The 16,543-nt window shown below is 33.9% G+C and overlaps 3 protein-coding genes and 1 non-coding gene across 4 annotated transcripts; 2 read left to right on the top strand and 2 right to left on the bottom strand.

The window, feature by feature from the left end:
* Positions 1-237: 237 nt before the first annotated feature.
* Bma-istr-1 (Uncharacterized protein) lies at positions 238-2,797 on the bottom strand (the record flags this gene model as incomplete). The annotated part of the gene is made up of 9 exons (XM_001901606.2): positions 238-410; positions 487-595; positions 820-950; positions 1,054-1,135; positions 1,250-1,370; positions 1,496-1,641; positions 1,938-2,022; positions 2,096-2,228; positions 2,659-2,797. The coding sequence occupies 9 exons, from the start codon at positions 2,795-2,797 to the stop codon at positions 238-240; spliced, it is 1,119 nt and encodes a 372-aa protein (XP_001901641.1).
* Positions 2,798-3,836: 1,039 nt separating this feature from the next.
* On the top strand, positions 3,837-10,503 carry Bma-mog-5 (Uncharacterized protein; the record flags this gene model as incomplete). Its single annotated transcript, XM_043082060.1, has 21 exons — positions 3,837-4,007; positions 4,091-4,294; positions 4,543-4,748; positions 4,858-4,984; positions 5,143-5,256; positions 5,403-5,596; positions 5,695-5,828; positions 5,937-6,085; positions 6,159-6,326; positions 6,666-6,922; positions 7,145-7,246; positions 7,391-7,582; positions 7,750-7,948; positions 8,098-8,250; positions 8,345-8,568; positions 8,706-8,916; positions 9,183-9,311; positions 9,407-9,568; positions 9,666-9,800; positions 9,998-10,126; positions 10,318-10,503. 21 exons carry the CDS (start codon positions 3,837-3,839, stop codon positions 10,501-10,503), a joined length of 3,546 nt encoding a protein of 1,181 aa, XP_042937994.1.
* Positions 10,504-11,019: 516 nt separating this feature from the next.
* Positions 11,020-15,810, top strand: Bm10555 (Uncharacterized protein; the record flags this gene model as incomplete). Its single annotated transcript, XM_043082059.1, has 7 exons — positions 11,020-11,025; positions 12,900-12,967; positions 13,947-14,071; positions 14,333-14,517; positions 14,606-14,788; positions 15,114-15,244; positions 15,459-15,810. 7 exons carry the CDS (start codon positions 11,020-11,022, stop codon positions 15,808-15,810), a joined length of 1,050 nt encoding a protein of 349 aa, XP_042937993.1.
* Bma-mir-5860 lies at positions 11,858-11,932 on the bottom strand. Its single transcript, XR_006228203.1, has one exon. It is a non-coding gene; the product is annotated as a pre-microRNA Bma-mir-5860 (primary transcript).
* Positions 15,811-16,543: the final 733 nt, after the last annotated feature.

Raw genomic sequence — 16,543 nt, 5'->3', positions numbered from 1 at the left:
ACACTTAGAACTTCAATTCATCGTGACTTTGGAACTCACCGAATCCCGAAAAAAACTTGAAAGCAACCACTTATTTATACCTCCCCCCTAATTTTTCGGCAAGATAGAAATGGTGACCGCATTCAGAATCTTATGAAAGATTTGCTTTGCTTTAGAATAATATTTATCATGATATAAATATAGCAAATATATGGAATAAGTAAAAGTTTCGTACAAAGTACTTCAAAGACACAACATTTATTTGGCATTTTTCTTCTTTAGCATATCAAAACGCCTCGCTAAATCATCAAAATCAAGTTCATCATTATCACCACCTGACTGTTGTTCATCACTAGTTTTCGCTGATGGGAACGATGCTGAATCCAACATTCCGGGTAAATCGTTTGGTGGTTCTGGGAACTCTGGTGTAGCTGCAACCAGAAAATTTGGCATACTTTTTTTTTTTTAATCTCATTTTCATAAAAAGTGCAAAACAAATGAACTAACTATTATGATTCATTTTTGAAGGTAGCGGATGAGCATCTGTGGGAGGAGCCGACGGGAGACCTGGTGATGTATTCGGCTTGATTTTAATGTTCCCTGATGAATCATCGACCTACAAAACAATCCTATAGTACCTCCCGTAACTTATCATTTCTAACTGTAGTGCAAACAGTGAGCACGAGAAAATCAAAGGAAAAAATTTTGTGACAACTACAGGGTTGATTTAAATTTTAAACAATAAACATGAATGAAATAGGAAACGAAAAAGATCAGAATATATACACGAATAATTCCAGCCATACTTATGATTATGTAATGAATAACATAGAAACATACCTGATTCAAGCAAGGATAATTACAAGCTTTATAATTATTTACGAGTGATACTGGTGCAGAAGCTGGAATACCTCCCTCATCGAAAGCATCTTTAAACCCCGCAGGGGGGGGTAGCGGCCCCGGGTAGTATCCTGAAAAGCGTTAAACATTCTCATGAATTATAAACATAACTCAGAAAAAATGACTTCGAACAAATCATGTAATGCTGATAGCAACAAAAAAACATGTGCTAACCAGATCCTTTATTTGTCGGTGAAGAAGGTGGCTTTTTACTATTTGAAACGATGTCATCGGGATACATCCAACCATAACCTTGCTGGAAATTACTCTAATTAAACAAATTGATCCAACTAAATTCCTGCAAATAAAGAAATGCACACTTCCCGAAACTAACAACGGCATCCACTAGAAATATATTAAAAAAACATACTCCGCCATGATTTTTAAAATCGATCAACATTTGTTCAGCAGCAGTAACTTCATCTTCGCGCATAATATTTGGGTCGGGAGTGAATGGTATTCCTGCACACTTTGCAATTTCAATCATGTATCTGGAATAGTTAAGTTCAAGCTCTTCATGGAAACTCAGCTTTCCCCCCTACGAAATGACTTTAAATCGAATATGCAATCTTTTTTCCTCGTTTCCCTATCTTACAAAAACAGAAAGAAAACACACCGCTCCACTAAAAGTTTTGGAGGTGCTTGTACACTTAGCTTGGCTATCAGCTTTGGTGATACTTTGGCAGGAAATTCTAACTGGTTATTACGCGCTGCTTCAGCAAAGGTTTTGCCATATTTCATAGTTAGCTGGTCATTAATCACCTAAAATCCGAAAACATTTTGAACCGAAAACAATAGCTTAATTTAGATCTAGACCACCAAACTTTTCCTGAGAATATGAGTTCAATAAGGTTAATAAATACCAGGTTTTAGTGCTGGGTGGAACCTAATGAAGACATAAAAGCATTGCTGAGGTAGTCAGAATCAGAATTATCTACTTTGCATTATATATCTTTTAGACGCTTTTTGCATGCTAGGATGAGATGTCAGACTAAGTCCAGTGAAAAATTCTAAGCAACTCTCATTAAAAACATGTTCCAAAAAGGCAATTCCATTACCTTGAATTCACTAACATCTGTTGCCACACGAGGAGCAGCCCAAATAATATTAATTACTGCTTCAGCAATCCCATCATCAAGATGCCTTAAAATTTTTTATTTTGTAATGGATCTGTGAGTGAATATAAAAGGGAGAAAAGTTAGGATACAAGACATACTTGATTTGTTGTATGAGACCAAATCGTGCTAGAATAAGATCACAGTACATTTCCAGCAATTCGTATGCTTCGACAAGAAAATCCTCTCTTATAATATGTTCTACTCTAATACGAGCACGGTCTTCCTTGCGGTCTAAAGTATATACTACTGAAGTAATGATTCATTACAACGCTGCTTACTTTATTTCAAAAACTAATACATAATTAATTATTCTATTTAAAAAGATCACAAGCAATGGTGCATGTCGCGCGTTAGAATCTGAGGTATTAAACTCAAATTCACATCTCGATAAGACCGAGCATATCTTCCAGAGTTCGTGACAATGCCAATTTTTAAGCTCTTACAAAAACAAACTCTTACAATAGTGTAACTAGTGCAACAAATGAATAAAAACATGTAAATCACATAAATCACACTTGTTATACTGAATATGATTTGGAAAATCCGTATAAAAATGAGGAAATAAATTTCATCCTTTGTAGCCTACCATCCAAATCAACTGCCTATTTCCATCAAAGTTTTCACATTAAAAAAAAAAAAAAAATCGAAGTTCGAAACAAACTTGCAATGAAATCAGCAATTTCGGTGCGTGATTTTAGTGCCATCTCACTTTTCTTCTTCTCCAATAATTTTAAACGATTAATTGCCAAACGAAGATTCGTTTTCAGCTTCGAGTACTGTGTCCCCCAGCTGATCGACATATGTTCTCCTGAATTTATTCATAACTCTGTCACAGAGAAAACTCAGCACAAAAAATGTAACCATGCAGTGACCGTATCATGAAATTTCTGAAATTTTTGCTTCTGTGTACAACGCATTTCTTTCCCTTGAAAATGGAATTTGAACAGGACTGAAATCAAAGAGATAAGACACTTCACCGATTACATGTTGAAAACGAATACTTCTAAGTATAATCTTTAAGTCACGTTTTTTTGGACTGTATTACGATTATATATGCGCGTATATTTGTCTGGCTATGTACATCTGCGAGTAATATTTGCTTAATACATAAAGTAAAAACAAAGTAATGGAAATTTGTTTAACTCCATACTAAATAGCTGAACTAATAAAGCAACACGTTGACTCACTCTTACAGATAAAACCGATCGCTGGTCACACTAAGGACATACATGACGAACGCATGACGAACGCTAAACACATAGTGACGGGAAATTAATAATTTTAGCAGCTGATCGTCTCGCTAAATTTGCTTTAATTTGACCTCTTAACCTGGTCATTTCACTTCCCATGTTCATTTCTGCACACCGCCACACTTTGCACATATGAAATACAAATGATACAGAATGATTCAGACAAGGACTCTCTGGCAGTTTTTGTGGTTACAAGAGGCGAGGAAAGTTGCAATGTTGGTTGACCGCTAAGGTGCGATGCACCAACTTACAAGTTAAGCTAGGTAGTGGACAGTCACCAAGACATTCAATACAAGCCGTTCTGTTACGTACTTTAACCAACACGTTCGTTGCGCTTCCCCGTGTTTTATACGGCGAAAAAATGCGGCTCATAAGGGACGAAGATTTTCAGAACGGTGATGTCATTGTGGAGTACTATCATTATTGTGGCATAAGAGTTGTGACCTGCCGCAAACCATCAAGATTTTGATTATTTGTCTTCTGAGCAGTGGAACGAGTTCAAGTGTTGCGGGACACTAGCATTGGCGTGGCATAGCAGTTAAAATCGTGAAATGTTAGAAAAAGAAATAAAGATTTTTGGTTTTCAGAAATGGAGGAACTCGAGCGTCTCTCGCTAGTGTCGAGAGTATGTGTTGAACTCGACAATCACTTTGGTCTGGCAGATAAGGATGTTGCAGAATTTGTCATATATTTGGCCACCGAAAATCCAACTTTTGACAAATTCAAGAAGTCGATTATGAAAGAAGGATTGGCTGATCAGGTATGTATGTATAAGAAATAAGATCAAAGATGTATGAATAATCTCTTGTTCTTTTTCTAGAAGTACACTTCTATTATTTTCAGTTTGATGATTCTCTATTAGCAAATCTCCTTCGCATTATACAACATATGCAGCTGAAAAAGAAAGATGTAGCCAACGTTAAAACTCTTTCCGATGATAAGGAATTGCTTCGCGAAACACTTCCAGCTCTTGCGATGCCAAATGTCGATGCAGATAAACTGATGACTGAACTAGAGGGCTTGCAGACAAAATGGAAGGAAGAAAAAGTTCGTTCTTTTTTCCACTTTATTTCTGAAACTGGAGCTTGTTGATCATGTTATGTTAACATTAAGCTTCTAATAAAGTCATGTAAGAAAGAATAATTTTTTGGAAAATATGTTTTCCAAAAGCTGACAATATATATAATGTTGTCAGGATTAAGTTTGACTTTATGTGTAATTTGAGTTGTCTAACTTTACAGTTTGTTCTTAGGATTTCCGTTTTTTTATTTGCATTTAAATAAACTGGAATTAAGGCAGAAATTGCGGATAAGTCGAATAAAAAGGGAAGACGCAGGCATCGATCAAGAAGTGTGGACAATGAAATAAGAAAGTATCGTTGTTCCTCTGACGATAGGAAGGATAAATATTCGTATGAGCGTAAGCATGGGCGAAGTCCCACTGACAGAGATCGAAGAAAAAGACGAAGTAAAGATTGGAGTGAAAAGCATGATGTGTTAAGGCAGGTTCTTGAGTTCTTAGCTGCAAAATTCGGAAGGTATATAAAAGGGGTGAAATTAAGATTCTTATAAATACTAAAATAATAGATGAAAGTTTAATGTCACTTCCAGTCGATATCGCAAAAGTAGATCACGTTCTTCCGAAAATAGGAGGACGAGAATTAATCTCGCTCCTGTCGTTGGTCACATTTACAGTGGTCGAGTGACAAGCATTCAAAACTTTGGAGCCTTTGTACAGGTTTACTTTACAAATCAGCTGTAATTCATCATTTAGGAATTTTGATGTTTCCCGACTTCGATTTTTGGGTTTTTCATCCTTTCTTAGTGTTATTAAATTATTTACTACTTGACTTTCATTAAATTTATGTATACTGTTAAAATTGCATTTTTGTTCAGTTGGAAGGCTTACGTCAGCGCTTCGAAGGCCTTCTACATATATCGCAGATCAGGCAGGACCGAATAAGTGCTGTCTCTGATGTGTTAAAACGGAACCAAAAGGTCAAGGTTAAGGTAAACAGATGTTCCTTTTATTCTGGCTTATGTAATCAAATTTTTTGTTTCTCTGAAACTAGTAAGCATGTAAGTAAATCATTGTTAAATTATATCTTGATGCTAATGTGTATTGCTTCGTTTTATCCTCTGAAGTTACTTTTCAGGTTATTAAATTCGAGTTGGGAAAGATTGGTTTGTCAATGAAAGAGGTTGACCAGGAAACAGGAGAAGATCTTAATCCACATGAACCTACACCACTTGCAGATGGTGCTCGTGTACTTCGCAATCCCGAAGCACCATGGATAGATCCTTCTACTTCCCGCAATCCAGATGATGTGTCTGTCACTCAGTCGAAAAGGTTTTTGATTAAAACATACAATTCAGATATTCTTAGCAGAATACTTTATTTTAGAATATTTTTTGTTCAAGTGAATTTGATATTTAAATGAATTATAGTGTGGTGAAAAGTCGTGTTCGTTTAACGACTCCTGAAAGATGGGAACTGAGACAAATGCAGGGTGGGGGAGCGATAACTAATGCTGATTTGCCTGATTTTGATGAGGAGCTAGGTGTTCTCAGGAATTATGATGGTATGTTCATTTGTGTAGATTCTGTCTAAAGTTAGATGCTTGTTTCTTTTTTAATTCGTATTGATAATATCAGTTTATTTTTATTCCTGCTGAATATTATGTCTTTAGAGGAAAGTGATGGTGAAGATATCGAAATAGAAATTGTTGAGGAAGAGCCGGAATTCTTACGTGGTTACGGAAAATGTATGTTAGATCTCGAACCAGTAAAAGTTGTGAAGAATCCGGATGGAAGCCTGGCGCAGGCAGCCTTAATGCAGGTCTGTTAATTATAGTTTTTTATTCATCGTTTTATCACTACCTAAAGGAAGTTTTCATCCTCTGCATTTCTAGAGTGCACTTTCAAAAGAACGGCGAGATCAGAAATTGCAAGCACAACGTGAGCAAGAATCTCATTCTCAGCGTAGTGGTCTTTCGTCCACTGCCAGAATCAATGATCCTATGGCGGAATTATCCATACAGTCCTCAATGGATGCCTCGGGATCAAGCCAAAGACAAAAGGTAGTTTAGAAGCTATAATTGCAGCTTTCTAGCTTACAGTCCAACTAACACAATGATTATAATAGCTTTCGCTTAATATTAATTAAGCTTTTATGGGATTATTCATTTTTCCATTCTTTCCAAGTAATTTGAATTAGCTCTGTTTCATTCATCACAACAACAGACATCTCTTCAATTGCTTTCTTATTATTGTGAGTTGTAGTATATCTGCATCATTTGTTTACCGTAATTTGAAGTGTCTCCGTTTTTGAAACTTCCTTGACTTCATTAAAAGTACAATAGTTATATACGTATAGGATTCCATACGTGTGATATTATTAAAAAAAAGAAGTAATTCAGGAAATGCCGGAATGGTTACGACACGTAACTGCCGGTGGAAAAGCGACATACGGGAAACGAACAAATATGTCACTTAAGGAACAGCGCGAATCGCTTCCAATTTTTGGACTGAAAAAGGCGCTTCTGGAAGCAATTGCCGCACAGAATATTTTGATTGTCATTGGTGAAACTGGATCCGGAAAAACGACTCAAATTACTCAGTACATGGTGGAAGTTGGATATGCTGCTCGTGGCCGAATTGGATGTACCCAACCGAGGTGAACGAAAAACTTTTTTTTTGAATTGTTACTTGATACATTAACAACCGAAATGCGAAAAATTAAGCTTGATTCTCTATTGCTGTTGAAATATTTTCGATCGCTACGTACTTCTTACTAATATCGATAGAGTTAGATTTACAAAACATGTTTGCATATCTTGTGACTTTAACATTTTTCTTTTGCTCACTTTTTGTTCAATTAATCACATTGTTATTGAAGACGTGTGGCTGCCATGTCTGTTGCAAAACGCGTTGCCGAAGAAATGGGCTGCAGACTTGGTTCCGAAGTTGGTTACACTATTCGATTTGAGGATTGTACAAGGTTTGTTTTTTTGTTATTTTTTGAGTTCATATAAATGAGATTGTTCAGTAGATGTTTCGAATTGGTGTGAATTTCGAAATAGCAACAGTAATTGAATCATTAAATAAAATTTATAAAAATGATTAGCATCTTGTATATTTTTAGTCAAGACACTGTAGTGAAATACATGACGGATGGTATGTTGCTTCGAGAATGCTTGTTGGATCCGGATTTAACATCTTATTCGGTAATAATGCTGGACGAAGCTCACGAAAGAACTATCCATACTGATGTTTTATTTGGACTACTTAAAGCCGCAGTAAAGAAACGACCGGAACTCAAGCTAATTGTTACCAGGTGTGTTTATGTTTCGTTATTTTCCTCTGACCTCTTGTTTTAACCAGATTTGTTTCAGTACATGTTAAAATTTATTCCAAATGGAGAATTTTGATTTTGTTTTATTTTTTTTAATAAAATTGATTGTACATAAAATAAAAATTGAGAAATCATAATTTGTTTTGTAGTGCCACTTTGGACGCTGTCAAATTCTCCGAGTACTTTTATGAAGCCCCTATATTTACAATACCTGGTAGAACGTTTTCTGTTGAAATTCTTTATACACGTGAACCAGAAACGGATTATTTGGATGCTGCACATATAACTGTCATGCAAATCCATCTTACGGAACCCCCGGGTGATATCCTTGTGTTTCTCACTGGACAAGTATGAATTCACTGCTTCATGATACTTTCAATTCTGCTCACTCAGGATTGTTTCAGAACTTGAATCATTTTTCAGTTCTATTTTTATATGATGTAGTGGAAAGTGATTTTTTTATCTGATCAATTTATATTTGTGATTGTAATTTTTAGGAAGAAATTGATACTTCTTGCGAGGTTTTATACGAGAGGATGAAAAGTCTTGGTCCAGATGTGCCTGAACTGATAATTTTACCCGTATATGGTGCACTGCCGAGCGAAATGCAGACACGAATATTTGAACCTGCACCACCGGGCAGTCGAAAAGTGAAAATTCCGTGTTATTTTGCTTCTAGTTGTTGTATTATAATGGGACAAAAATATCTTCTGAAATAATTTAAACATTGGATCGATATTTCAGGTGGTAATTGCAACCAATATTGCTGAAACTTCATTGACAATTGATGGGATCTATTATGTGGTTGATCCAGGTTTTGTAAAACAAAAAATATATAATCCAAAAAGTGGCATGGATTCACTGGTGGTTACACCAATTTCTCAAGCACAAGCTAAACAGAGAGCGGGTCGAGCAGGTCGTACGGGTCCTGGAAAATGCTATAGACTTTATACTGAAAGAGCTTATAGGTATTTTTTATTTCATTGATTTTATTATCTCAAATAATTTATTCCTTGTGAACTTTTATTTTGAACGATTCTCTCGAACAACCTCGATTTACAATAGTCTTTAAATCATGACTAACTTTTTAATATTGTCGTTACAGAGATGAAATGTTGCCGACACCTGTGCCTGAAATACAGAGAACAAACCTTGCATCAACACTGCTGCAGCTAAAAGCTATGGGAATTAACAATTTAATTGATTTTGATTTTATGGATGCACCGCCAGTGGAAGCTATGATTACAGCCTTGACGCAGTTGCACACTTTAAGTGCTCTTGACAATGATGGATTGTTGACTAGACTTGGCAGAAGGGTATGTCTCATTATGATATAATTAGCCTCTTAGATGTTCATTTCTAAAGTCTAACGAATTTTTGCACTATTTGTTGCATATAGAGAGTTAGATTTTGTTGTAGTGATGATAGGAAAGCTTATGAAAAATTTAAAATTGATTTATCTGATCAGTTTTGCACTAATTTGGGGTTGGATAACATTTTGATTATTCAATGAACTATTATTTTGTTTTGTGCTATTATCTTGATCTTTTTTCTGAATTTATCAGAATTATTTCGCATGTAGATGGCTGAATTTCCACTGGAACCTAGTTTGTCAAAGCTGTTGATCATGTCGGTGGATTTATGTTGTTCGGATGAAGTGCTCACTATTGTTTCAATGTTGTCAGTGCAGAATGTTTTCTACAGACCAAAAGTGGTTTTCTTTCTTCTCACAAAACATGTTTTAATTTACTTTCAGTTTGAAAAGATCAAATTTAAAATTAAAAAAATTTTTGTCTTATCTTGAAGGACAAACAAGAAATAGCAGACCAGAAGAAAGCGAAATTTCATCAACCCGAAGGTGATCACTTAACGCTATTAGCTGTTTACAATTCTTGGAAACATCATCATTTTTCTCAGCCATGGTGCTACGAAAACTTCATCCAAATCCGAACTTTAAAAAGAGCACAGGTATGTTTTAAATGCAATACGTTTTTGTCTTAGAATTTTTTTAATTTCAAGAGGAAAGTATCCTAATTAATTTTTTTTTTTTTTTTTTTTTCTGTAGGATATTCGAAAACAATTGCTTAGTATCATGGACAGACATAAACTGAACACAATAAGTTGTGGTCGAGATGTGCAACGCATACAGAAAGCTATATGCTCAGGGTTTTTTCGAAATGCAGCCAAGCGAGATCCGCAGGTATATTCTTTTTTAGTCAATTTAGCTCATATCTAACTAAAAAAAAAAATTTTTTTTTGTTTTCTCGGATATCGTTGTTAAAGAGGCAGAGCTATACTATGAGACGATGTTTTCAATATTCGAAATTGTTTTCACTTTCAAGAGAATGCAGTTTCTCCTTTTTTCTTTTCTCTGCATTTATTGTTTTTGTTTTTTAGGAAGGATATAGAACAATCGTGGACGGTCAAAATGTTTATATTCATCCTTCTAGTGCTTTGTTTCAAAACCAACCAGAGTGGGTTGTTTATCATGAGCTTGTGATGACAACAAAAGAATACATGCGTGAGGTTTGTAAATCTTACTGTTAAGATGATTTTGGATAACTTTTTTTGGGTTACGGCATATACTAGCATACTAAAACAGTTTGAATTTATTGTCTGGCATCAAATTTACATTTATTTGATGAAGGAAGTACTTCAAATATAATGTTTTTAGTACCAGTTAATAATAACAGTAGTTCAGCTGCTAGTTTTTGTAGGTAACTGCTATCGAACCGAAATGGTTAGTAGAATTCGCACCGTCTTTCTTCAAAATGGGCGATAACACAAAATTATCTGCATTTAAAAAGAACCAGACGATTAATCCTTTGTATAATAAGTATGAAGACCCGAATGCTTGGCGTATCACACGACTGAAAAAGAAGATCTACAATCCAAACAGATAATTGATGCTACTTAGATTTACAGTGGTTTTCTTTCACAGTGATTTTGTAGAAAAATAGTTGATGATTATATAAATTTTGAATTTCATTCCTCGCTTTTTTATTAAGTCACTAATTTGTTTTTGAGCTATTAGCTATGATTTGTACTTTTTATTGACCACTTTGTCCTCTCTTTTTCTTTTTTTGTTTATAAGTAGTTTAGTAAGAGGTATATGAAGTGCAAGAATAAACTAATATCATTTATTCGTGCTGTAAACAGCGATATGCCACGATATGAAGCCGGCGTTTATTAGAACTCCATGGTTCTTGTGAATTAAATTCTACTTTGCTAATTCACTAGTAATTGGTTACGCTTGCTCGATCTATCCATTTTTTTTTAACGAACAGTCATTATCCAAGTAATGACATCGTTGAGATAAAATAGCAAGTTATTACTTTGGTGAAATGCTATAATCACTTATAACACAGAACAGTAACAGCAATTCGCTTCAATGATCAGTGATCGAGAAGCTGAAATGAATGGCGGTATGTTTGTTTTCAATGTAAGAGAAGACTACGAGCGAGACAGCACATATAATTTATGCAAAATTTAAGTGTTATTTCTGCAACCCTATGAACAATTCTAATTTATGATCGTTATTTGTAGGGTGGTTAAAGTACTTGTCGGGGTGGTGTTTTGCTTAATTGAGCAGTTTTCCGCGACTTCACTGGTTATATGAAAATACCAGTTGTCCCAACGATCCGAGTTTATTTTTTATGCGTATTGTTATCTTTTGGATTCTTCCTGAAAAACAAATTTCAACCATTACCGTTGGGAAAATTCAACAAAAGATCATGACGAAGTCACTTCCATTCCATACTTTCATTCACTCTTAATGATAATTTCACGGCACATGTTATTAGAAATTCCTGCATTTGTTAATAGAAGAGAGCTTATGTGCCTACCCCCCATTGTATGTTAATTTTTCATTTTTGTCTCTGGCAACTGTCTTCCCAATAGTCATAATAGCGATCGACGATCAAGCATTTTTAAGAATTGTGGGAGTATAAATGGGTGAATTCTCAAAACCTGATTTTCCAAATAAACTAGAACTTCGTGTGTTTGAAATGTAGATCAGAAATTTAAAGATTTTAGAATACTCCATCCACTAGCTAGTGAGACCTATATTTCTTATAAAATTACGAAGACATTAAATATTTTCGTTTTGAATATGGATGAATTTAAGTGGATAGTTGAGAAATCGTTCGCATAATTAAAAGAAATTAATTAAGCAGGACTGTCTGAAAATCTTGCTGTACTTTACTATGGTAAGCAACAATAAAGTTAATGGGAAGAATAGCAAGCAAAATTCTTTTGTTGCAAATTTATCTTATCACAAACAAAATTCTGGCACACTTCCAGAATTTTGTTTGTGATATGCTAAACTTGTATTTGAAAGATGTGTTAGACGCAATTTGTTTATTTATGCCTTTTATATCAGTGACGACAAAGCGTAACCACAGAGCGATCGGGCCAAAAGTCAATTTTCATGTCGTAAAGAATATGCATATTTTTTGAAGAGTTTATGAATTTGAAATTATCTCTTTTGCTGGCTTACAGAGACAGGACCACAACTACTTCTGGCTATTAGCATGAGGCCTGGATTTTTAATTTTTCAGAGCAAATCAATAATCTTTCCATTTATTCATTCTGTTGCAGATATATGTAATCAGATTACGAAGTTCTACTACTAACTGAAACTTTGCTACACCTGCTTACCTTTCTCCTTCTATTCACCTGGCTGCTTTGATAAAGGTAGCAAGGTGGAATTCGCTCTTTCCTTCACAGAGAAGGATTCACTCTATCTTTTATAATGTAAGCCACTAGATGCAACAAATGACCGATAAGGTTATAAATCTAGGAATTGCTTTATAACAAGGCACTAAATGCCCATCACCTGCAAATCTAACATTTTATGATAACGACAAAAACACCTCCCGCTCTACTTAAACTCCTTTATCAAAAAAGGCAAAAACCTTGTGATACCTCTCAAACTCGATGTATCGATTAACTACTAGTAATCATACTTCGAGTAGGACTGTATAAGCAAAATGAGCTCTTCTCCGTACTTCAGTTCTGCAATAATTTTTAGAAATTATTGCGATGACCAGGATTTTGTTATATATCAATGATGAAGATAATAAAAATGATATATAACCTGTCTGAAGCAGTGCTTTAAAACAAATAAGTCTCATTTTTAAAACAAGACTTTTTCATAATTTCCTCAAATGATTTTTTTTTTTTTTTTTCGATATCTATATCTAGATCTGCTTTGAACTTTCAGTGAGAGAGAGAGAGAAAAAAAATTCTCGTGGATGTTTATTTCACAGCGATATAAACACTTTCATTTCTTTTGTAGATTCACGGAAGGAGATGCTGTATGGTTGAGTTGGTGTCATTTATTATGAAGCATTACAGCAAGTTTCGGTGAGTTTTGCATGATTTATTCTCTATAAATTATTTTACAAACTTCATTCATTTGCTTACCAATTTTAAAATAGAAAATTCAATTTAACAAAAAAATTTTGAAAGTCCATTTCAACTTATTTCATTCTTTATAAATAAATTTGCTCACATCATTATTCTCATATTGTTATTATAACTTGTTGGCCGTGCACCTCTTATATAGTAAAACATCAATGTTTTGAAAATAATTCCTGATGTTGATATATTAAAGAACTCTAAAGTACAACTTTGTAAATTAAAAAGGAAAAAAAAAGTGATATATTCTTAATGGTTAAGTTTGTAGAAGTTCACTAACTTCGCTACATTATTTTGCTCTATACCAGATAGATCTATTTTTTTCTAGAAGTAGAATGTATTAATATAAGAAGTAGAGTGAAGTAAATTAAATTATGAAATAAGGCTAATTCTAAATAATTCATTTCCCATTACTTTTCATTTTATTCCTGAATTAATGACTAAATACCGAAATTCTGTTTTATCTATCTTCAAAATCACATCATATCTGTCATACATCATAGCACCACACCCGTAGAGCAGATTCTTCTAGATAACATTATCACAATTTGATCCTTTACTTTCTCACTGATTTTATCTTATGATTTGAGATTTGCAATATTCCAAAATAAAAAGCATTTCTGTAATATTAACTCTATTCCTATAAATCAAATTTCATATATATTGGAAAAATTATTTTTCTAGTGCATAACTATTCTACATTTCAATATGCTTGATATATATGATATAACAATTTTTTTTTTGTGGTTCGGAAACTTAGGCGACAGAAATGTTATGTAGCAGTTATCATGTTAGTCAGATATTATTCTTCTATTACTTTTATGTGCGCTAGTATATTCTCTTTCAAATTACTCATTTTGTGATTTTAAGCAAAGTTTTTCCAAGTAATTAATTTTTACTTGATTTAATTGATCATCACTTATAGATTGTTGAAACGAACAATTTGGAGTCGCACCTGGCTCATAAATATTTTTTGTGTGGTCATAATTTTATGTGCATCGGTCTTATTAGTGCACACATATACGAACTTTTTGTTTAATGCTAAGAAAGGTTATTGATTTCATATTTCAAAAAATAATATACTCAAACAATCACATTGAAATCGTCTTTTTCTCCAAAACACAAGACTTTAGTGGAATATGTTTGTCAGGAATTTTAAATTCATAAAGTCATGAAAGTACTTTTTAAAATTTAAAGTTCAAATTACGCGATTTTGATTTAGCGGCTATCATTATGAATTTTTTTGACTCAAAAAAAAGTTCATATGAAAAATATTCAAGATTTACAACTAGTTATTTATTGTAATTTTAGCGCATGAAGTAACCGAAGCAATATTTGCGCCATACAATTTTACGGATGCTAGGATACTATTGAGTCCTAGTTTCCAGCAGTGTCCCAATGTATCTGTTTTTTATATTATTCGTACTCATCCAGGAAATATAAGATGGAGGAGTATTATTCGCTCAACATGGGCTGGATCTCTGAAACATTCCTTAGTTAGTTAGTATGATTTATGCAGCTTTCAATATTTGGCACACACTGCTGTTCTGTAGTATTGAATTGCTGTAAGCACATACTTTTCAGATATTTGTATTGGGTGTTGAGAAATTAGGTGGAATAAATGAATTAGTAGAGCTGGAAGCTAAAAAATACGACGATCTGATCGTTTTTGATATGATCGACACTTACAATAACATGACGCTGAAATCATTAAACATTTTAAGTTGGATTGTTCGAAATTGTCAAGCGCCTCGATTTTTTATGCAGGTAAAGTTTATGGAGCTTCTTCTTACGTTTTAAATTGTTTGATGAAGCCGCCAAAGTTCTGGCCAGTTTTAGCAATTTCAAATGCGATAACATGTTGCTCGGCTCTCAGTGAATTAAAACAAACCTATTCGTTATTATGTTAATAACTCTGTGGTAAACAGGTTTTCAATTAAAGTCTGGCCAGTATTGCAGACAAATATATATTTCCATTTCACTTTAGATTTCACGATCGGTTAAATTTGGGTTCATTTGATTCAGTTGTTGTGACATAATTCGGCTGTCTGTGACATCAAACTCGTCGCTGAAATGAAAAAGATGTATTTAGGGCGATCCAGACATAGTAGCGTTTCCGGATGAAATCGCTTCATACACTTCGAAATTGGATGCCAATTTGATAGCCGTATATGGAAAATGTTGGAAGGGTGCAAAAGCACACCGCGAAGATAGTAGTAAATGGTGTATTTTTGACGGTTTAGCTGAATTGTCTAATTTATTGTTTTGCTATTTAAAAGTGATTCTCAAATAATATTGAATCAGAAAATTTGCTTAATGTGAAGGGAGCCTGAATCGGACTTAGCAATGTGCTGTTGCAATGATCCGGTTATAAGCATTTATTTGAAAGAAGCTGGACTTTTTTCCCTGCATAATTGTTAAATATTTGCGAATTCAGGGCTTTGAACTCATTGATTTACCCATCAGTAACCTATCCGACTTATTTGGCTGGTGGTGCATGGTTATTTTCTCATTCAACCGCGAACCGTCTCCTGATGGCTCTCGAAAAGCCTCTAACCTATGTTCACATCGATGACATGTTGATTTCGGGAATATTCGCAGAACTTATGGATGTACGCCGAGTTTGTCTGAAAACTGTTGGGTACCTGTATGAATTTTCACTGAAACAGTGTCGTGATGATCCTATTCTTGCTGTTTTGCAACTCGAAGATCACGAAATTTTAAACACAATCCTAGACTATCGAAAAACTTCAATAGAATGTTATGCTGGGCGCTCTTCATACAAATGAACTAACTCAAAACTGCATACTTTTAAGTCCAATTATTTATGAATATTGGTAAGGTGGAAAGTTTTACATTCCACTTGTAATGATTCTGTTTAAAATGCATCTCAATTAATTAATCTTTTCAATTCAGGGTATCATTAAGTATTATTCTCAGTCAGCCTTATTCTCCAAATGATTCTGTGATCTGCTATTATAGAAATGAAAAAATTAATGAAATTATATGAAATTAAATTATTAAATGTAACTCTGTTCTTAAATTCATCAACTGTCTAATTATTATTTGTCATTACGTTCTTATTCTAAAGATTGCTTTCCATTGCCAACTTCAACTCGTAATAATAACAATAATTATGAGTGTTTAAAATTACTGTCAATTTATTTATTCAATTGAAATAAGGTGAGCCATAAAATTAACGACAACGAATAACGAAGCAAAGTTTTTGAAGTGGTTAGCTAACATTCCCTTAAAAGTCAAGCGAATTTCTTTTTTTGTAATTTAATTGTTTTAGATTTAAATATTTCATAAAATTGAAAATATCTCTGCTATCTCAAAACCTGCACAACTTATAGATAAGCCTCGTTTTTTTTTTTTTTTTTTTTTTTTTTTTTTTTAAAAAAAAAGCTCTGTGGTGTTCGATTTTTGATAGCTGTGCTTTAAGGCAAATTTAAAACAAGTCTACCAAGGCAAATTCTGCGATAGCTTAATATGTGGTATAAACGTGCCGTTTTAACGAAT

Source organism: Brugia malayi (genome assembly GCF_000002995.4).
Source record: "Brugia malayi strain FR3 genome assembly, contig: Bm_v4_Chr4_scaffold_001, whole genome shotgun sequence".
NCBI lineage: Eukaryota > Metazoa > Nematoda > Chromadorea > Rhabditida > Onchocercidae > Brugia > Brugia malayi.
This window is presented reverse-complemented; position numbering and strand designations above follow the sequence as displayed.